Source organism: Festucalex cinctus, chromosome 18, assembly GCF_051991245.1.
Source record: "Festucalex cinctus isolate MCC-2025b chromosome 18, RoL_Fcin_1.0, whole genome shotgun sequence".
NCBI lineage: Eukaryota > Metazoa > Chordata > Actinopteri > Syngnathiformes > Syngnathidae > Festucalex > Festucalex cinctus.
Window position 1 is genome coordinate 13,700,231 of NC_135428.1, and position 23,761 is coordinate 13,723,991.

General features: G+C 40.2%; 1 protein-coding gene across 1 annotated transcript; it reads left to right on the plus strand.

Annotated features, from left to right (window-relative positions):
* On the plus strand, positions 1-23,455 carry vps37d (VPS37D subunit of ESCRT-I). Its single transcript, XM_077504858.1, has 4 exons — positions 1-284; positions 7,631-7,802; positions 15,817-15,899; positions 18,552-23,455. The coding sequence occupies exons 1-4, from the start codon at positions 174-176 to the stop codon at positions 19,095-19,097; spliced, it is 912 nt and encodes a 303-aa protein (XP_077360984.1). The 5' UTR covers positions 1-173; the 3' UTR covers positions 19,098-23,455.
* Positions 23,456-23,761: the final 306 nt, after the last annotated feature.

The following is a 23,761-nucleotide window of genomic DNA, read 5'->3' on the forward strand; positions in this document are numbered from 1 at the left end:
GCCCAGACGCGTTAAGCCTGGTTAGCTTGGCGTGAATGGCATGTTTGTAGCGTCGCGTTCGCATTCCAACGTGAGCCGCTAGCAGCAGCGAGATGTGAGCCGGCCTCGCCGAGGACTTTCCGCCTTCCCAAAACTGTCTTTTGTCCATTTTGAAGGATTAAAAACTCCTCGAAATGGAGCCTACCGCTTGCCCGGACGGCTACAGGGCTCTGAGCACCGGCGAGCTGAGGGAGCTTTTACAAAGCGACGACAAAATGGAGCAAATCATTGGGCTCGATGAGAAGGTGGGTGGTACATATCAGTATCAGCTTCCCCCTACAAAGTGCCTCCAGCAATTTTATATGCGTTATCGGTTTTTGTCTATAACTGGATTTTTTTTTTTGTATTGACAGAAGTATGCTTTTGGACCTTTTGTTGCAGCAAAACCGCTTTACGTGCTTCGTCCATCCATTGTATGCGTGGCGAGAGGTCGATTATTATGTTTTTAAATCACGGTATTCAGTAATCAAATTAAGTATTGATTTAGTTTCCAAGATAAATCGAATTGCTATGTTTATCCATTGACCATTATTTTGTTTATTTATCACGCTTACCTGGAACCCTACATTGTATGCTGCTGGATACATTTTCCCTCGCCTTTATGGCTTAATACAAAACCTCATTTAAAGCCTGTCCTCATTTGATCGACTCTTTATTTCTCTAATTCCCTGTACATGAATGTTATCACACTTTTCCAAACACAGGTTTGTACTCTGTTATACAATTCGGCATTGTATAAAATTATTTATGCACTCTATTTTGACAGAAATTCCAACTTTAAGAGCTGCATGTTCGCCCCTCGAAAGTGCCCCAGATTGGCACAAGGAACCGCGTCCAATTAGGATTACAAGTGTTATTAATCGGTGCTGCGTCTCGTCTTAATGTATTGCACCCATGCCGAATTAAAGGGCCGTGTTGGAACTCTTCACAACCCTCCTTGTTTGAATGAAAATGTCGCACATCTTTCCAGTTTAATGCGGTTAATTAAAATCGTGTATTTTGTCAAAGAAGTTCCGCGCGCATTGCGGCACATGCCAGATAGCAGGCTGAATTCTGGTGACCTGACTGCCGTCCATGCTCTTTGTCATGCACATATGCGGCAGGTTCATCACGATAACATACTTACATACTCGTTTTCCATCTTCCAAGATCCTTCTCATAATTGTCTATAATTTATTAACTACAGATCTTATCAAAAAGTGTAAATAGCCTGTCTGACATGAAGAAATGGATGGTTCCATTTCAATGTTTCAGAGAAAATGGAAAGTTTCTTTCAGGGTGTTTACGCAAACCTGTGCAGATGTGGTGGGTAAACAGACGGTTCTTTGAAGATTTTTTTCTCTTTTTTTATTTTTTTCTTTTTTTCTTTTTTATTTTTTTCTTGGTTCTCTGTTTCAATACTGTTTCAAGCTATGCAGATTCAAGAGCCACATTTCCACAATTTTCTTTCACTTAATTTATACTCTTAAATCCCGAATTAATACAAATTAGCTACATCCCAAAAATCAGAAGAGCTGACGATTGGGTGAAAAAACGTTCTCAAACTTGGCATGGTTTCAATAATTACTATATATTCAAACGTGCAATGTATTTCAAAGTAAATCTCTAAATTCACTTTCATGGTCATTAAGTTGATTACATTGGCTAACCAGGATGCTGTACCCTCAAGGATACATTTATAATTAAGACCAACATGCTAGGTTTACTTTGCGAACGCTGTCACTTGTTTGTTAAATCCTTCAGCTTTCTTACTAAAAGGATGCGACATTTGACACCAGGCTGTGAGGAGGATTTCAGTGAATGTGGACCGGCCGCAGACATTGTTGGGCTGCGTCCAAACGCGCATAAGTCAGCGCGATGCCTGTGATGTAAATTTAGTCTCCTGGCCCCCCTGGGGATGTTTGGCGTGGCCCAGCAGGCTTTGTCGGCGTACGGCAGCACCAGCTGGATAAGCGCCGGAAAACAAGTACACGTGAATGGTGTCCTTCCACCATGTTGTGTCTTGGTGTGTGGTCTGGGTGCAAAAGCCACAAACACACATGGGTTTATCCGAGGAGCTTCTTTGAATTCTTTTTAAAAGTTCTCTCTTTGACGGGGTACTTCCGGCCGGGTGATACGTCGCCAGCTCTTAGCCCGAACCCCAAAACTCAATATTTACAATACAATATTTACTGTACGCCTTCTGCCTCATTTGGTCTGCATCTTTTGCGATATGCAGGACTAAGTGCTGAAAGCTAAGTGATGAGTGACTGAGCTTTAATTGTAGTCATTAGTTGGGCCAGGCCCATATAGAAATTGTAAGTGTGATTCCGATATTTGGAATAATAAAATCTGAGAGCCAATTTAATCGTCATATTAATTAGGGCTGCACGATATTGGAAAAAACTGACATTGCGCCGGTGACTGATTATCAGAGGGGGGGGAGCATGAGAGGTAGCTTGCTACCTTTATGAAGCAAAACAAACGTTTGCTTGCTCTAAAAAAAAATAACATTGTGCGTCTTGCAATGTGGCTGTTGTGCATCGCAATCACGATGTTCAAACGATATATCGTGCAGACCTAATATTAATTAAAAAAAAGATGTAATGAATAAAATGAGGTATTTTTTGGCCCCTTAATGCTGACAATGAAAAATATAAGAATTACAAGCACAACATTTGACTGTTTTTCCTTTCATTGTCTTTTAGTACTTGTCTTGTAATGTTTGTCAATAACTGATTCAAACTTGGGTTTTTCCTGATCCCCAAGACCAAATCCTTAAACCCAAGCTCTCAAGTGACTGAGCTTCAGCAGTTCTTTCCTTATTCATCTGGCAACTGCGCAAAAGCACAGTTAAAAAAAAAAAAAACACAAGGAAAGGTGCCAGTTTGCTTCGCATACAACGATCTCCACTTGATCTAAGCAAGTGGCACGCTTCATTTATCTGGAGATAATAGCATTATGCAAAGCGACTCAGTCATTATGATTCACAACGATGATTCACTGCCTCTTCCATTTTTTTTAAGCTGTATTGAAAACCAACTGTGCTGTTATATAATTGCCCAAAGCTTTAATTATGCGAAGCGTCAATAGATTGGCTACAACCCTCAGGAGAGATGCTACTTTTGTCAAGTGTGATCCTTCTACGCACGTACCTATATAGAAACATCCTAACCAATTTTTAAAATGTGCAAGATAAAAAACAAAACAAAATAACTCTTACAGTGTGTAGTGTAGAAATGATTACATGTAGGGCTGAGAAATTTGGAAAAACAAACTACGGTAATTGCGATTGTTTTTCAAGGTTCACTTCCCCTGTATTTTTTTTTCTTTTTACAAACAAGCATTTAATCAATCATTCACTCATTCCTTAGTTCTTAATCACTACCAAGTTTAAACTGTGCAACTTCTAATGAGGTGTCCAAAACATTAGGTACACCCCAGATTCTTGTTCATAGGCGCCCCACTGGGGTGGCCATATTGGACTAAACATTAGACGCACCCCATATTCTTTTGTGTAGGCTCCCGCTCCCCCAATTGGGCAGACAAATTGGTCAAAATATTAGGAACTCTTGTTACGCTGCTACTTGAAATCAGTTGTCATACAGTCACTGAGGCTTGAATGCATCACATCTTTATGAATAAATACGTGGATATTGCAGGTAACCATTTTCAGAAAGATACATTTTAAGCACTCATCAATGGCTGTTTTAGAGACAAGATGGACTCTTTCAATGTCCATGGACTTAGAACAATGTGGCTCATCATAATCATCTGTGCTCCCACGATCCCTCCTGAGTGTCATCTTTCAGTGTTTGCTAAATCCTCCAAACAAAACTCCCCGGGCAGTCCGGGTCGGATAAGCCCCAACATGAACCAACGTGACCACAAACAACAAAGTGTGTTATCTTTCTCCACACTGCGGAAGTTTAGAATAAGCGGCAAAATGTTCTCTGAATTCTGCTGCAAATTTTTAGATTACTTCATTCACCCTTTTGGTGACCCATAAAAAAAAACATGCGGCAGATGCACCGCGTCTCTCCAGAAACTGCCTTTGGGCCTTTTGTGACTCTTTGGGAAGAAACCGTGGGAGACTGAACTAATGTGGTAGACACTAAGCACTTTATTTCAGCGGTGTTTGGGACTGCATTGTTCTCCCATAAAGGGAATACATTTTAATAATTGATACCGTTTCCTCATGACCTCCCAACAGTTATCTCTTTCTCTTTGTTATGGCACGCCATTTGAGCATTTATTCCAGATCCTTGAGATCCAGGTTAAGGTCCATTTACTAGTATGTACTACTAGGGCTATGATGATTACTCGAGTAATTTTTGATTACGAAAGAAGGTTGAATTAAAATCACAGCCTTGAAAATTCCACATGGAATAATTTTACTATAGTGTCACATAGGGGTGTTAAAAAAAATCGATTCGGCAATATATCGCAATACTACAGCATTCTCGAATCGATTCAATAGGCAGCCGAATCGATTTTTTAACATCCATTTTTGATGAAAAAATATTCAACAAAACGTCTAACTTTCACACCTTAAGCATGGAAGAATATTATATGGAACATTAAGCTTTAACATTTTATTTCAATGCTGTTCTAACATGAAAAAGGTTACAACCTGTTTGTTAAATACAGTGGCTCAGTTATAAAACAGAAGTTTCAGATCAATAAATAATACATTTTCATACAAATCTTACAGTGTACATGTACAAGTTTACTGAATGGTATTTTCTAAATTGAGTAAAAAAAAATTCGTAACAATCGACTTGTAAATTCATATCGGGATTAATCGGTATCGAATCGAATCGTGACCTATGAATCGTGATACGGATCGAATCGTCAGGTATGAGGCAATTCACACCCCTAGTGTCACACATCCATTTGTATATAAATAAATTAAGGAGAAAAGAGTGTGTAAAAGGACAGCAAAGCAAACATCCAAAGTTTGATATTATTTCACACTTGATGAAGATGAAATCCTCCAATGTGTCCCAGAACAGCTACGATTGCCAGCATAAACTAATGTATAGATGTTAGTTAATTTTAATACAGCCTACAATTGCTAGTTATAACGTCATCCCACCACAAGTGGCCCAGAATGGACACAGCCGCCAGTGCACTTTCTTGAACAAATGCTAAGAAGCACATATAAACACATTCATACACAAGCTAATGATGGCCACAAGTCACTCCAAGTTTGTGTATCAGATTGAAGAGCAATTTGTCACCTCTTCTATGGATACAGGTAGTTTAGTCCTAGTTCATAGGTGTAACAGTTAAGTAATCAGGGTGCAGGAAAGTATCTTATTGTAGCTTTTGACGTTATCGGCGGCATTTGTCGCCCGTTTCCTTTGTTCTAAAAGCTGCCAAACAAAAAGGACGCCGCTCATTTCCTGAGAAAATGTCTGCTTTCATTCGGAGGAATTGCCGCAAATAGTTGAGCATGGAATGTCTTGACTATTTGGGAAGACATCAAAGGGCTCCAGTCAACACGTCAATCTTGTCCCTTAGTCAAAACACTCGTCCCTGCCTCGTATATAAGGCACATGCATGAAGTGCAAAGCTAGCCAGACTACCCACCGGATTGCTTTTTGCAAAAATAAACCCGCCGTTAAAGTAGAAACGTTCTGAGTCACATTTAATCAATATATCTGGCAATGGCGTTTCTGCGACACACAAGTAGATGGGTTCCACAAAATAATGTGGGACAACTGGCTGTGTGCTTTCAATCGCTTTACTAAATAAATGACAATAAAATAAACACGCAAAAACACATTCATAAGCTTGCTTCTCTGGCCATAACTTACACCAGACACTCAACACGTAGTCAGGCTAAATGTTATCCAGTTATTGGCCGGTTTGGCCGCCCAATAAACAGCCTTTACTATTTTCATTGATGCACACGTCACTCACCAGGCCAGGCAGCACCTTTTTAAAGCTACAGTCGTGTTCAATTTAGCAGTTATCGAAAGTTTTTTTTTTTTTTTTTTTTTTTAAATCGCCGTTTCATCTATGCTAATTTCCGTTAGCCTGTCCATGTTATTTTAGTGATATATATATATATATATATATATATATATATATATATATATATATATATATATATATATATATATATATATATATATATATATATATATATATATATATATATATATTAGGGGTGCTAAAAAAAAATCGATTCGGCGATATATCGCGATACTACATCGCGGGATTCTCGAATCGATTCAATAATCGGCAGAATCGATTTTTTTTTTTTTTTTTTTTTTTTTTTTTTTTTTTTTTTTTTTTTTTTTTTTTTAGGATTCACACCTTGAGCATGGAAGAATGTTATATGAACGGCACATTAAGCCTTAATATTTTTATTTTAATGCTGTTCAAATGTGAAACAGATTGCAAACTGTTTGTGTACAGTGGCTCACGGTTATAAGCCTCAAGTTTTAGATAAATATATTCATACAAATCTTACAGTGTACATGTACAAATTTACTAATAGTATTTTCTAAATTTGAATGGAAAAAAATCGCAACAATCGACTTATAAATTCGTATCGGGATTAATCGGTATCGAATCGAATCGTGACCTGTGAATCGTGATACGAATCGAATCGTCAGGTACTAGGCAATTCACACCCCTAATATATATATATATATATATATATATATATATATATATATAGCATTACGGTAAGTGGCTTTTTGTACTTTTATGGTTTTGTTGAACATTTTGGTCTTTAAATATACAATGTTGACTGTCAAACTGACAAAGGATGAGTAAACTTGAACTGGGAATGACAAATAAACAGCTTGAAGCAAGCACGACAGTGTGAGAACAGGCGCTAAGGAATAATTTAAAAAGTGTGTTTTGATGTATAAATTTGTTAGAGTGTGGGAGGGGTAAGACAAAAAAATATATTGTCTTTTTTTTTTGCACATTTGTATTTTGTCCCTATCACTCTGGAATTTATCTCCCGCGCTAAACACATTTTGGTGGAAACAATAAAGGGGTTTGTGCGTACAGAACTAACCTACCTCACAAAAATTCAGAATATGTTGCTGGTTTAAAACATAGTACGCCATGAAATTCTCCAGGGCGGTGCATTTATGTAAAAAACAAAAACAAAAATGCTGTCATCCTGGACGTTGTTGACCTCGCTGTGCCGTGTAGCGGAAAAATGGTCACGGCCTTGTGTTTGTTCTGGGCCCGCCGGGGCACAGCCAAGGTGGTCCGCCTAGTAACAGTGATCAGTTCAGGCAGCTCCCGGTGACTCTTAACACGCACACGACAAACTGGACACCCCATTTATGGAAAGCCCTTGGAGCTTTTAAGCCACACTTGTACTACTAGTGCACCCTAGTTTTGCTGAATTGTCTTCGTAGTCAGGACAAACGAGGACCTCATACATGGATCTGAAGTCAAGTACATGTCAAGTCATATTGCCCTTATATAAATATAATAAAGTGAGTTAAACTTGAATTGAATCGTGTTTATTAGCCACACTTGATTAAACAGGTATAACCAGTAGTGAAATATTGAAGTGCCTTTCCAGGTGTGTGAAGCCAACACAACAAATCAACACCTTGTGTGCTGCTTGCAGTTTCAGGAGCTTCAAGTGGATAGGGAGATGATGATGGCCTCCAATCGCAGCCTGGCCGACGACAGCCTGGCTCGGCAGCCCCACCTTAATAACAGCAGACTCCAGTTGGCGGAGAAATACCGGGAGCTGTCCAACCTGGCAAACGCGTGCTGGGAAAAACAGAGTCAGCTTGGTGAGTTTAACCCCTGGGCCCAGAGACGTGAAGGTGGGGGGAGGGATTGCTGGGGCCTGAGAGGAAGGGGTGGGGTTTGGTTTTATTTCAGTTCCATATTAGATGCCAGAAGAATCAGTGTCAAGAGCTGGAACGCAATCATGTCAAGGTCACAGGTTCAAATACCAGGACGGGATGGGCAAATATGCTTGTAGTTTTAGACCAAAAGATCAATTTCAAGTGTTATGTATCAGATATAAACACAGTATGTGTTAGGTGGATACATAGTAGTAAACGTGTGTTACAATTGTGTGAACACATGATGCAGTTCATGGGCTGCAATCACAGAACGTTTTGGCTTTTGCCCCACAGAAGAACATGTGACATCATAGTTAAATGTCCAATTTAATTTGGCGCTGCCTGCTGTCATTATTTAGGCCATCTTTTTATGATGTTTTCCTTGACAAAACACCAAGTAAAGCTGCTGGCTGGTGTTGAGCTGCCATAAGTTTGTCACTTGTGATGAAAAGTTAGTGTTTTCTGTGTGCCGGTGCCTGCATATGACATAGTTGAATGGAATCCCTTTTGACTCGTGACTCTGCATGGCTCGTCAGCCGTCGGAAAAACTCTGACTTTGGGGCAAGTCGTCAATTGCTGGGCAAAAAAAGCCTCAGCGTGACTCTGGAGTTTGGTCATGGGAACCAAATGGGGCATATCAAATAGCAGCAGGGAGCCCGCCACAGTTGTCAAGGAATTGACTGGGGTGAAAGGGGGGCTTTTGGCTTTTGACAGAGCTGCGCCAGATGATGTCCCCCTAAGCCTCAGACCCAGATTCTAAGCCTTGTGGACACACTGCACAAAATCTTGTCAGTGTCGGAGTCTGCCAAGAGCAGGTGATCAACTAAATCCTTGCTGCCTCATTTCCAGAGGAAATTTCCAGTGCTGCTTATTTAGAACCCCGAGTGTTAGCTTTGAAGAATCAGCACCAAGTTTTTTTTTTTAAACTTCTCCCATGAAAATAATTTCAGCTTTAGCTTCCAGGCAATGATGAAAACTTTGGCGGATTTCTGAAGCTTCCGGTGTATGTGTGTCTAAGCATAAAACACAGATTCACACATGGCAGGATGGGAGGGGTTCCGTCATTCCTCCGCAAAACATCTGAATCTCATTTGGCCAACCAGGGCTCAGACTGGAGAAGGACAAGGTGGACTGGGCTGATTATTAGTGTGATGTTATTTACTGGTTGACTGATCCTTCAAAGAGCTCTGAAATGAAACCATAGATTGTCTGTATGCATGGACCCCACTTGAGTAATATTGAAGAGGTTTAGCATACTGTGACCATTTTATAAAGAGGTGAAGTCAAGTATGAACGATCACTCTTAACACACTCCATACAGCAGAATAATCTCCCAGGGTAATCTTTCAGAAACATCCGATAATTAGACCTTTAATCGATAGGGGTGAAATGGGTTCAAATTTGGCCTGATTATTAGATGTCTGAAAGATTTACCTGACTGGCCCTAAACATAATCTTTCTGTGACATTTGACAATCCGGCATTTGCTGACTTTTTGATCACAAGGCCTAATTGTCTGCATGTGTGGACCTTGTTTAAGTAATATTTAAGACTAGGTTGAATAGTTAACGATTGTTGAACCAGACCTTCTGAGCAGGTTTGGGAGGGGGGGAAAAATCACTCGTAGCACACATCACACTGCAGGATACCCTCAGGATAATCTTTCACAGACATCTAGCAGTCGGGCCTTTTGTCGACTTTGATCAATCAATGCCTCCTGTGAGTATATCAGCTTTGGTCAATTAAATAGGCCAACGTTTCACTCTGTCAATTTGTGAGTAAATTGAGACTAGATCATTATTGTTTCAGATACTTTTTGGGACATTTTTGTTCGACAAAGCCTTTACAGAACCCTGTCATCACACAAGCCGACCTTCCTGAATTGTCATTTTCAAGCTCGGGTATCGTCGTTTTCTTTTGTGTGCGTGTGCCTAGAGCAAAACACTGAGAGCTTGTCAGATAAGGTCCTTGCTGTTGGTCCTCTGACTCATGTGTCTTTGGTGTCTGATGTCTTTCAGTCTCTGGTTGCTTTTCCTCACACAGCTGCTGCACATGGATCCCGGCTTCAATCACCACTGCTTTCCTAAATTCACCTTGACATTTTTTCTATGATTTAACAAGTTTGCCCGGCCAATTTGAGCTGAAACGCCCTTGACTTTTTACGTATTTATTTTTCATATCTGGAAGCTCGGCAGCTTTACGTTTTGTCCGTGGACTATGAGAACGTTTGATGTGTTGGAAATATTCTCAGTTGCGCGACGGCTGCTGGATTGCGATGACAACGAGACGGCGCATCGTTTCCAGTTTCTCCTTCTAATCTCCTTTAATCCCCATGCCGATGTCTCCCAGCGGCTCAATGTGAGGAAATGCTCTCCTCGTGACAGAAACAATGCAGCCACAATTAGGTTAGCGCAAAGCTACTAGACCAAAACATCTAAACATCCGTCAGCACGACGTATGACGCTGGGTGTGGTGATTTGTTTGTAACCATCATCACACACTCCATTGAGTCAGAACAGACATGTTTTTTTATATGGTCCTTCCCTCTGACAAGCAACAATTCCTGAGACTGGAGTACAGAGTGCACATTGTTCGGGACTTCACAACAGCTTTACACTCTGTGACACAAACGTTAACGATTCAAGATGTCGAATGATGAAGTGTTTTTGTGTGCTGCTGTTAGCAGGTTTGGTAGCTAAGCGGGGGATACTGACTATTCCCTGCAGTGCTCTTACAATATCTATGTTATGTAGAAAGAAATTGGTGATGTCATGTTTCGATTTTTTTTTTTTCCACTCTAAAGTCTTGATCTGAGAGCATTGTGCAGTAACAGGAAGCCAAAGACAGGACATAAGCGGTATGGGAATAATGAGGAGATGTGACACCATGTGCGGCAGTGGCCTTGCTCAAAGCACATTAGCCACATATCGGATTCCCTTCACCCGCCACCCTTCCCCCTTTTGTTGTTAAGAGCTTTAGCTAATTTACTTAACCACACATTTTCACACTTGATCCAAATGGTATATCACCTTTGTGGAGAGACTAAAGTTCATTATTACCTCCTCCATGGAGCATATGGTTTTGCTAAATTCTTGAATTGTTGAACAGGCTAACACAAATAAATCAGTTTTGTTGACATTGCACATTTTTTTTTCTTTGTTCAAGGAGACATATCTGTTTTGATTCAACAATTAAAACAGTTGGCAGGTGTCTTTAACGTGTGTGGGACGCTTTTGTCAACACACTTCAAACACAATTTACATTTCAACAGTTGACTCAAAGATAGATATGGTGAAAATGGGTTTGTAATATTTGAGACCAAATGATGGTAACAGTTGGCTCTCAGGCTTTATGGAAAGCTATGAGACTTTAAAAAAAATAAATAAATAAAAAAATGCTCCTCAAAGTTACACAGTTGCTTCTCAAATGAAGTCACTGAGTCACAAAAACAGCTGTTAGAAAATTATGGTGAAAAATTCAGCAGTCATAATGTGTGACCTTGGGTTTTAAAGGCCTCAGGGCTTCAAACTAGGGTTTCACGGGAGAGACTGGCCTCCAGTCAGGGTTATGATTTTTATTTATTATTTATTGTTTTACAGCTGTTCCAATTTTGAGTTGAAAAATTCAACCTTAAGAATGTGTGACCTCGGGTTTTAAAGGCATCTGTGCTACTAATACCGATGACATAAGATTCTCCTAGTTATTATCTAGCACTTCATGTAGCATGTAATGTCAATTAGTGCACACGTCGCCTTGCTAGTACTAGTTATTCTACTACAATAATATATTGGGTGCACTTTTATGCAAAAGTTGTTCTGTTCATGTGCACAACTCAGAGTCATCCAGTAATGAAAGGCTATTATGGAAAAATGTAAGACAGTCGTTCTTCTAGTGTGCTGAATTTTTCCCATAGTCTTGTTTTTACCACGTCAATCAATCCCATGACAATCAATCTCCCTCCCCCATCTGTGATTTTATATATATATCCACATTTCTGATGACCTATTTGTGCATAATTAGCCGGAGATTACTCGCTGGAATGTTCAAACACGCCTTCATTTCTCTGACGTTTCACTAAAGTTGTCAGCTTTGTGGGGGAATGGAAGAATTGTATTAGTCATTAAAATGGAGGCGTCTCAGTCTTATGGAGTTCCATCTGGCACGCTCTCGCAATGCCATAAATTTTGATGAAAGCAGGAGGTTCTACTTTGGTGTGAAACGAGAAGCGGTCACACTACTGGAGACGTTATTACAACGGCACCATGACTTAAGACTCGCCTGTCTCATGCAATTGAGCAACTGTACTCTAAAAGTTGCCACATCAGAAGCTAATGCCCATCTGAGCATCCAACGAAACTCATTGCAGCTCTGCTTACCGTTACAGTGGCTTATTTAACCATAATGGCACAACTACAATCGTGCCTTCACTTTTAGAGTTGTAGGAGTTGTTTGGATGCTATTTTGTATTTTATTTTTTTGCTTGAAAGCAAACATTTGAGTTATGAGCGACGTACCTGGCAGTGAACTCAACTTAGCTGATTGTAGTTGTCTTACTATTTGTGATTTTTACGTTTATTATGACAGTGGAAGGATAGTCTTGCTGTCAGCTTTCAGCATACCTGCTCTTTGAACGCCGCCTCCGCATTTCACACGAGGCATGTTTATTCCTTCCTCTCCATCGCTTCATTTCTGACGCCCCTTCGCTTGATATCATCTCCCCAACACAACGAGTTAATCCGTCAGGACCGTAAACAAATTGTGAAGTGTGACACCATGATGCATGCACTGGCCTCCCCCAGGTCCAATTCCCTTCCCGTGCCGAATGTAGGTCACTTTTCAGCTGCCGTAGGAGTGTTTGTTTTCCCTGGCTGTCAACTCACATTTGCATCCCTCGTCTGGAAACGAAACGTCCGTAGCGTGCGGTTGTCGGACAAGAGCGCTACCGTTTTTATGCACACGCGCTTGCTTTTCCAACCTACGCTGGATGGGAGCTTCTCTCGGAACGTGACGCCATGAATTGCTCATCAAGAGGGTGCTCAAAGAAAACACAACAGTACACCGTATGTTTTTAAATAAACATGGATTAAAAAATCATACATGTTAGGGATTTTTCTTTACAAGGAACTAGCACTGAAACTATTTTTTAAAATAATCTAGTAATTGAGTAAAATTGATTAGTTGTAGTTAGTTTACTTTTTTTGTCAAAAACAGGACATTATTTCAAATTGACAGTGCAGAAAATGCATAGCCAACCTATTTTTGGTCAGAAATAGGCATAAATACTGATCTTTTGCCCGCCAAAGTAAAAGCAGTTTTTGCAAATGTCCTATTTTGATTTATCACAAATTTAATCAGTCTGCTTTCATGGAGGAATACGGGAATCAGAGATCATTTCCGTTTGAGAGGCTGAAATCAGGATTTAGGCTAAGGGTCCCAAACTCAACTCAACAAACTCGACCTTTTTCTTGACGGCAGTTTTGAAAAAGATGTGACTGTGATTGGGTGGCAGAATATCTTTTCTTTCCACCTGAGGTTAGTTCAGAATTAGGTTTTTAGGTTTTATAATTAAGAATTATTAGGTTGTCCTTAAGTGATTAAAAAAAAATAAATGAATGAATGCGCACAAAACACCCAGGCCAACAACACGGCAAAAAAACATAGGGGTTGCACTAACAATTTGTCAACTAGTGGGCCACAAAATAGTATCATGTGAGCCCCAAATGGCCCCCGAGCCGCGATTTTAAGACCCCTGATCTAAATTAATACTTGCTTGTCAAAATAGTTGTCATTTTCATAATGGATTATTTGTTCATTATCTGTTGTTGAATTGTTGCACTTCTGCATATAACTGCAGTTGTTGGTGTTGTGATTTTTGGTTTGTCCCAATGTCCATCCATCCATCCATCCATCCATCCATCCATTTTCTTGACCGCTTATTCCTCACAAGGGTCGCGGGGGGTGCTGGAGCCTATCTCAGCTGGCTCTTAGCAGTAGGCGGGGGACACCCTGAACTGGTTGCCAGCCAATCGCAGGGCACTTTGTCCCAATGTACAGTAGTTAATTTATGAAAGCAGTTTATTTCTTTACATTCTCCTGGTTTTATAAAATGCAGCTCTATTTTTTTTTGTTATTGAAACACTTGTTTTTCTCTCATTTATGTGGGTTGAAACGACTTGGTGACTTTTCCATTCTTTTCAATGGGGAGCGTGGCATAGGTACGAATAAAAATGTCAAGTGAATTTTGAATTGGGGGTCCCTCCATGTCTGGTTGGCTGAGAAGACCTGACAGCTTTGTGTTCATGGTCACCCACACACATAATACTATCAAGTTGAATAATTTATGTTCCTCCCCAATAGGCCTACAATAAAGATGCAGCAAGCCACAACATAAAGACGAGCAAGGCAGCTGCTCACAAATCATGCTTGCCCTCAAAATACTTTGTTCAACATGTCACTGCACACAGGGACGGGGGGGGCAGCTTTTCAAGCTTTCTTGGGTGTGGTTTCACACACGATTAGTTTTTTTCCCCCCTGCCCGTATAAAAACATGCATGAGGATGAGCTGTTGAAGACTAATCAATACATGATTTTTTTATTTTTTTATTTATTTTTAATCATCCTGATAAGTGTGCTAGCGGGTTGTTTATCATGAACATGCGTGACCCAAGTGATATCGATGTGTCTCCTGTCCCTTGAAGGAGTGCTGTGACATCCTCACTTAAGTCCCGCGGGTCAGACTGGGTTCAGTGCCAACCGGAGGGGATTTTTTGAGGGGGTGGAGTGCAACTAAAGGTCACTTAAACGACTCTAATAACGCGAAGCCCGTCCCCTCTGGTGGATCTCGACCAAACAGGCCAGCAAATTCTCGTCGCTCAAAGCTATGATGTCGTTTGTGATTCAAATGTTGTAGTTGTAGTGAACCCATTAAAAACTGGAGAGCTTCACGCGTAGATGAGGATGTTGTCAACAAGATTTTCAAGAATTTACACCACTGTTGTCACCCCAGGACCCGCATTTTCCTATTGATTCAAAGTCACAGCTGACTTTCATAGAAATTAAGAATAAAGTGTTGAATTTTGTTTAAAAATAGCCTCTGAAAATGCATGTAGCATTATGTTACATTTTTAAATGTAGTTTAAAATGAGTTTGACATAACGCCAAAAGCATATTTCGAGCTATGATGGCTGAGCTGCACTGTATTTGTTGACAGAGTAACTAGTGACTATAGCACAAGCGAGTTTTTGTATGTTGTTTGTGGGAACTTGGTACGCTTCAGTAAATATAATAATATAATAATCATAATCAATCCAAATTATGGCTTCTACCTTAAAAAAAAAGAAGAAGAAGAAAAAAAAGAATTGGGTCACCCATGTAATACCTCAAGGCACCACTGTGCATTTATTGAGTACAGTTCAGTTGTATTTAACTTTAAAGTACAATACATTAAATAATTTATTACATTAAATTACATTAAATTACATTACATTACATTACATTACATTACATTACATTACATTAAATAAAAATTTCAAATATTTACTAAGATAAAGATTTCAATTTAGGAAAATTTATACTCATGGTTATTTTAGTGTTGGTCATTATGGTGGTACTTGCAGAGCTATGTAGGTTTTTTGTGTAGTTTTTCGGTGGTATTTAGTATATATAAAGTATAAATATATAAAGAGTGACGTCAAGTGTAAAGATGGAAACATTTTTACATTCAAGTGTTTTCACTCCAGTTTCTTTAGAGACCACCGTTTTCAAAGGGAACAAATGTAGAACAGACTTATTAAGCTGTAAACTACATGTGTGCAGTTCTGGGATGGGTCAAGTCAATGAGCAGATGGCATGAAAATGATGTCCAGTCTAGTGTGATGTGGAAAACAAATTTCTTCTCTTGTGGTATCCTCTGTGAGGGCGGGTGGGGTGAAGTCATCATTTTCACTTTCTCCTTTCAGGAGCCCGAGTCCAGAAGCACAGCTTGCAGAGTGCCCAGAACCTCCTGCAAGAAGATGTGGCACGTGTTGAGGAGAACTCAGAGGTAAAAAAAAAAAAAAAAAAAAAAAAAAAAAAAGGAAGGAAAGCTTCTTTTTTGCAAACAAAGGAGTGATTTACACACACCATATGCTTCCTTCCCCACCCCATTGAAGCTCCAATCAATACCGAATCACTCGCACACCCACTGACTGATAGCCAGGCAAAAAATAACAAAATGTTCTCTCTGCTGGTTTCATCCATTTTCCTGCTAATTCTGTGACTAGAGCTGACGCAGTGGATGTAATTTCTTGCATCCTGTGGCTATTTGGTCTGATCTCAGCCGTGTGAGATGAAGCGGCTCGCGTTGCTATTAAAGCCGTGTTTCATGATGGTTTCGCTGCAGCAATCTTCCCACATTCTCATTGCTGTATTCAATTTCACACCCATACCAGGAAGTTAGAGTGATTCAGAAGACCAAGAATATTTATATAGATTCAGTTTATCACCACTATTTATAGGGGATATATTGACTAGCGAAAACATCTGAGTAATAGACACCGCCCACCCTCTAAAAGAGGTTTGTAATGACATATAGATGCCACAAGGTGGCAGCAAATAGAACGGTGAGGATCTTAAAGCATGCATGTAATATGTATACGATCATGAACTGCATTTTATAGCCATTTTTTTTTTATTTTTTACACTCATGCTAAAGCTGCTGTGTGCCACAGCTCACATCCAAACGCTCACTTGCTGACATTCCATGCCACCCCGCCAGGTCCTGCCTCTTAAAGACATACTGTATGTAATGCACAGACACTACATAAACAGATCATATTTTTTGACACATTTCATGCTTGCATGTGTTCAAAAACCACACAATGACGTTAAAAAGTTTCTTTTAATGTGTTGAAACGTGTTAAGTGTGGGAGGACGAACATAAATTTTTCAAAATGCTGTCTTAAACAATGATTGGGGCTTCACTGTAAATGCAAATAGAAAGTAGACTTACTTATGGAATCCCCATTTTTCCATGAAGCCAAGCTAATGAAATGCCGTGTAGATTCTCTCAATTAAAGCCAGCCGAGGCACCTCTGGCCACTTATCGCAACATGCCAAACATGAATGAAATGGGAAGAGCTGCACGCTGGAGTCACTTCTTTAATCTGCCAACGCTGGGGTTGACGTTAAGTTTGGAGCATCTCTTAAATCACTGCCATGACAACCATCAACATGTCGGAGGATGCAAATAAATGCGAGCGACTCAAAACCGCACCGGATGGATACCCGATGGGGCTGAAACTCCCGTCCTGGGAACCCGTTCGCAAGGGAAGTGCTCGGCTTTCATACGTTGCCAAAAGCAACAGTTGCTGCGCTCGAGGGCCTTTGTTAGCCGCGGATGGGTTGCGTATAGTGAATTATTCCAGCTGACAAAGTGGGCCAAAGTTCACGTGTAAACATCCTCCGCACTTATTAAATTCTCTTTCTCCTCTGAGCGGTTTGTTTGATGGATGGGACCTCCCCTGGTGGGATTGTCTTTGTCTAGTTTTGAGTTGCGAGATTCCAGGAATCTAGCAAGTTGGAAAAAGGAATTTATCTAATTGAAGTTTGGCTCGTGATAAAGAACATTAATATATTTGGGGTACTGTATTATATTTTAGCATAATCCCAACTAAATGACAACCAACAGGAGACTCTGACTTTGGCTGATTAAAAAAACAACTTGATGTTGCAAGCATAAGTGAAAAAAAATGCAGCCATTGAGCCCTCAGCATATTCACAGTTTGGCATTTGCAAATTTGCCTTTTTGAAGATGATTATTTTTTGCAACCTAATCCTCTGTTTGCAGTTTTCGTGCGGCGCCCATGCCAGACCAATCAAAGTATTAATTTGGCACCATTCCGTGGCATGTGATGTAAAAGAAGTATGTTGAAGTGACTTGAGGCATTTCATTTTGACAAAAGTTGTGCCACATTCTTGTCAATACCTCCAATCGGCAATTACTACAAAAAGCATGTACGGTCCAGGTATTATTTTTGTCCACTTGGGTTCGTCATCCTCACATTCTACGCTGTAGTATGTAAACATCTGTGATGTTTAATGTGTGTGGCTTTAAAAGGAGATGAAAATCAATGAAGTTGATTATTTATATTTTAGCATACTTAAATACTACAATTAAGTAGCTAGTAATTATTGTAAACACGTCTTGTAAACTTCCCATCCAGCATTCTGCCACTTAATTAAAATAACTCACAATAACATTTGCATATAACATAATTTAAGAATAACAGCATTTATTGATCCAGAAAAATTATTTATACACGCTTCAATTTCATGATTTACCTATTTTTTCAAATGGTTAATTTTTAAAATTAGGAACTAGTCAAATTGGTTTGATTTATTGCAAAGCCCTAAGACAAATGGCTCCCGTTATTGGTATTATTTAGCTTTTTCATAAAGCCGATTCAAAATGTGTTAGAGTTGCAGGTGTTGTTTTTATATGTTTAATAAATACGTACAAATGGTCACAATAAATACATGGTCGCGACTTGGTAGGTGCACCTTATAAAAGGTGGACTTTATGACGGGATTTTTTTTCTTCTTTAAACACTTTGAATTGCAAACTTCACCTTTCACTTCCAATGGAAATTGGCCAGAAATGTTCCTCCCCTTTGCAAGTGTAGTCTGCTGACGCCGTTTGATTTTGTCTTCACAGGAGATGCTGGACAAGTTCATGGAGGGGAACATGAGCCTGGAGGAGTTCTTGGACTCCTTCCAGCGCTCCAGGAGGACTTACCACATCCGGCGAGCGCAGGTGGAGAAGATGCAGGACTTGTGCAAGAAGGGCCCCGGCAAAGTGAGCGGTGGCGAGGACGTGTTGGGCAAAGTCCCTGAGGAGGTAAAGACGGATGTTCCGGAACCCCTGCGGCCCAATGGCTACCTGGCACAGGGACCTCTCCGGGTCTTCCAGGTACGCTACGGGCTAACGCCGGCCATCTTGCTGCCGCATTACCCCGTTTCTCCCGTTTCACCTGCGGCCTCGGGCCCGGCGCCTGCCCAGGCCCAGGCGCAGCAGGCCAGGACTCCCCCGCCCGATCCCCACCCGCAGGGACACGTTCTGGGCGCCGCTGCACCCCTCCACCCGGTGGGGCTCAGGGTGATCGGACAGCTGCCCGGGGGCTGGCCTGCCAATGGGCGGCCGGTACGTTTGCAGCAGCTCTACAGGCCCAACCCTCAACAGCCCCAGCCGCCCTTACTATAGGTCAGGAACAGGAAGAAGGCGGGGCAAAAGCTTGTCGGAGAGGTTTTCCCGGGAATGTGGATCTTACGAAAGATGGTGCATAATCCGTCCTGAGGCGGCGGGATGCCTTTACTTGGTGGAATATTTGATTTAACAGGACACGGTGACCTTGTGGTTTACACATCAGCCTCGCAGTCGAGAGAGCTGCGTTTGAATCTAAGTTTTTGGTTGACTTCCTCCCAATTTCAAAAACATTTTAGCTCGAGTGCAAACTGAAAATGTGTGAATGCCTACAATTGACTGGCGATCAGAGGTGGGTAGACTATTAGTATGCAGTGAAAAAAAACAAATGTTAATGCTTTGAACATATACTTTGACTTCAACTGAATCAAATCGAAAACAGTGAGCCTAAAAACAAAATGCAAAACGAACCGTGGATTTTTTTTATTTTTTTTTAGTAGTAGTGAATGAATTCTAGCTCAATGGAATAGAATGAAGCTAATTCTCAACAAAAACATCAAGTAAAAAGCTTTTTTTTTTTTTGCATTGAAACTACTGACAGCACAAGCACAGTTTATACCAAAAATCACTGAAATAAATGTAACAGTAAATGTAGCATGTTTCTACCCACCTCTGATGGCGACCAATCATGGGTGTACATTGGACAGCTGGATATTCATCCGGGTCTGAATCTCGGGTTTTCTCGAAATTGCTCATAGATGTGAATGTGAGTATGAATGCCTTGAATGGATTGGCGACCAATCCTGGGCGTACCCTCTTTCTCTTGCCCAAACTCAACTGGGGTAACGTCCATGATGACAAGCAGTCCGGGAAATGGACGCAAAAGTGTCGAGTCATTTTGTGAACTCCATCTCCAGTGTTTTATTTTTTATTTTTTATTTATTGGCTTAAAGTGGAAATCAAGTCAAAAATGTCCTTTGACAATATCATCTAGTGTGCAGCCCCACTAAACACAGCACTGTGAGGAATATTGCGTACCTGTTTTGAGCCATCTTTTGTAGTGATGTCATTTTCATTGGACAGCAAGTAACAAAATGGCCACCCCGATGAGATTGATTTAAAAAAAAAAACAGGTGAATTTTGCTGCTTCATTCATATCAACACAAACGCAATATTCCAACAGAATGCCTTCTTTATACTAGTGGGACCACACACAATGTATTGTCAAGAAAATATTTGACTTGACTTCCTCTTTAACTCCTATTTTGAATGGCTGGCTTCAAAAGAGCAGCTGCACGTTCGCAATATTTCTCCTCCGACAGATTTAAGCACGACGGGAGAAGAGGCCGTCCTCGCTTTTTGGAGGATTATCATCATTCTCTCTTAATTGCTCTGCCCCTCCACCAGCGAGCGATCCGCGAATGTTTTCGCCGCTTTGACAAACTCCGACTTGAAAAAGTGCCTTTCGGCCACCAGTGCCCAGTCGCATCCATCAGCTCTCGAATTGCGAGTGGTCGGTCGTCTTCAAGTGAGATTCCCCTGGAAGAACGAACGAATGAACGAACGAACGAACGGGCGCTGCGGAAAAATGTCCACGTGTTATTATTTTAGAGCCTCTTGAAAATGCCCTCCAAAATTAATAATGCACAAAAATGCGACCTACATATACGCAAGCGGTGGAGAGAAAATATTGTTTCAGATTGCCCAAAAGATGCACGAATATGCTGAAGATTAAAGGATTGGGAATGATAAACCCTTTCCTGGTAACTTCAGTTTCTTGTCAAATATTTCCTCAAATAGTGGCCTCTCGCTCCATTAGAAGCCATGCCTCAAAATAAAACATTTTTTCCCCTTATGAATAAGGGCCTTGTAAATGTGAAAAAAACAAACAGAAAATTGATAAAATTACATTTACTAAAGGAAAAAAAAGAATATGCTATTATTTAGATTAGAATTTAATTCTGTAAATTGTGAGATATTAAAAGCAATTGAAACTCAATAGTGAATAAAAAAAACGATACCAGTACGAGTACTATTGAGTCCTCGCTAATACCAGGCACTGATACCACAAGTAAACCAATACAATTTCAATTAACACATTGACAGATAATAAAGACCTGTCTCCCTGACACGCTGAATGAAGGATTTTGAAATGTTCTAGACAAAAAAATAAAACCTTTAAGTAAATTTAACATAAAATTAGATCGTACATATTCGAAATGGAGTAGGAAGAAATAAAACAATTAGCCAGCAGTATAGCACCAACTACTGGTGAGAGGTAATTGATACTTAAATAATGAATATTATAATAAAATGTAAATTAGGCTGATATCGGCACTCATACATCCCTAAACAATTTGAAATGAACTGATATTGAATGTATGCCTTACCTCTAAGATAGACCTGGTTCTTCTCTGCAGGTGCCACCATTTGAGGAAATAAATCAGACATTTCCTGATTTTTAAAATTATTATTATTTTTTTTTTAAGCATAAATGTGAGACAGTCCCTGAGCACTGGTGGCTGGACATGCACTTTTGTGTCCACTCAGGAAAGGAAAAGGCTCCATTTTGTCTCCACAAATGACTCAAGAAAAAAAAAAAATATAAAAATTACCCCACTTGTCTTTTTGACATTGCGTGAAGCAACAACAAATCCATCCGTTTACTAAAAGCATCTTACGTGACAACTTTGTATTATTTCCCCCCCCCCCCCCGTCTCTTTAATACTTGATGCTTATGAAAAGCCATTTGGGCATTTAGTCCAGATCCTTGCCATGTAGATTAAGGTCCATGTACTAGTAAACTCTTTGTCCTCACTCGTAAGACAATTCAGCAAAGTAGTAGTTTTTTTTGTTGTTTTTTTTTCACTAGTAGTGACACTTTGGGCCTACTAGTATGCAATCAAACTGCTGTGCTGCACTAGTAATACCATTAGGCCCAATTAGCTGGTATGTGTCCTATACTAGTACTTGTAAAATCATTTTTTGACCTACTAGTGTCCAGCGATAGCTAGTGTTGTTCCGATACCGATACTGATATCGGCAGAGGCACTGATACTGCATTAAAACAGTGGTATCGGTATTATTGACTACTCACAAGTAACATGCCGATACCATTAATTCCAAACCTAATATAGGATTTTGGATGCAGCATCTTGTGTCTTGCTCATGCACGACATTCACTGATATGTGACAGGCTCACTGCATGCCGACTAAGATATCCTATTGGGCCTTGAATGCTCTGAAACAATGACAGGAAAGCTTTTTCATATTGAGGAAAAAAAACCTTAGGTATCAGTATGGTATCGGTATCGGCCGATACTGCAAAGCTGGGTATCGGGATCGGTATCCGGGACCAAAAAATGTTATCGGCTTAGTATAGCTGGGGAAAATGTTTCGAGTAAAATGCGCCGTTCTACTAGGGCACTGAATTGTCTTAACTAATGTAGACAAAATGTGTATAACAACCTCAAGTATGGATGAATTGCTCAAACGGCTTTCTGTAAATGCTTCCCCAGCAGCCTTTTCAAACGTTTTGGGTCACACCACTACGTTAACGTGTTTAGATACGCTAGCGCAAGCTGCGTGTGAAGTCGACATCGATCTAGTGAGCAAACATCAGACCTGAGACAGCAGGCTGTCTCTTGGCATCATTATGATCCGCGTCCACACTCATTAGCGTGACATGGCTAATAATAGCCCAGTTAGCATTGCAACATCATTGACTAATGCATGAGGAAGCAGTTTTTGGTGAAACTCCAAAAGTGAAACACATACTTTTATTTTTATGTTGCAGAAATGGTGGGAAGTTAGATGATCACCAAGACAACAATATAGCAGAACTACTTAACCCCTGAGAAGCAAAACAAAGGAAGTGGGAAATGTGGCCAGTCTGTGCTATCGTTAGCTATTAGTGTTAGCATCTAATTTTCTTTTCTTTTGAAATGTGCCACACAAACATTTCAGATAAAAATATTTGTAAAATACAGCAAACTAACAACAATTGCTTATTGTAATCTATATATTTTTTATTGAATATTTGTTAGGTTTTGATACATTGTTTGGTAGAGTAAGTCCGTCCTATCATTAGCCGTTAGCCATTAGCATCATGGCACATTTGTAACATTGTCGACATTTCCGCTGTGACAAAAAGCCAAAGTAGATGTAAAACCCGTTTTAAATTATAATTTTTTCAAATGAAGGCTGCTGGGGAAAAGTTGTCACGTATGCTCGACTCTAAATGTACATTTTGGGGGGTGAAAAAACCGTCGGAATTCATTGCGCTAACTTCCTCTTGCTCCCGTCTGCCGACATTCAAGTGACCTTACACAAAACATGTTTACAGGTGACATCATTTCCATCTGCCCTTAATGGACTTGTCAATAAAGCACATTTGTTACTTTGTCCCCAAGTGCAAACCACGGTGTCAAACCCACTGCCTCTTTCTTGTCATTTTGTCACTCTGCAGTCAGCAGGCAAACTCTTAGATTTGTTCTTTGGCTGCAGAGTTCCTCACAGGTGGAAGCGTCAAAGGGTGAGGACAGTGCTCAAGGTCAAACACATAAATCATACACACAAAAACATTTTGTCAATATCAGTGCATCATACACTGACGCGAAAGACCAAAAGGTGATCGATCTTCTTAGCTTGAAGTTAAAGTCTTGGGCCTCAGTGCTGCGCCTCAAATTACAGCACCCGATGAACACTTTTACAATTGATGTGAT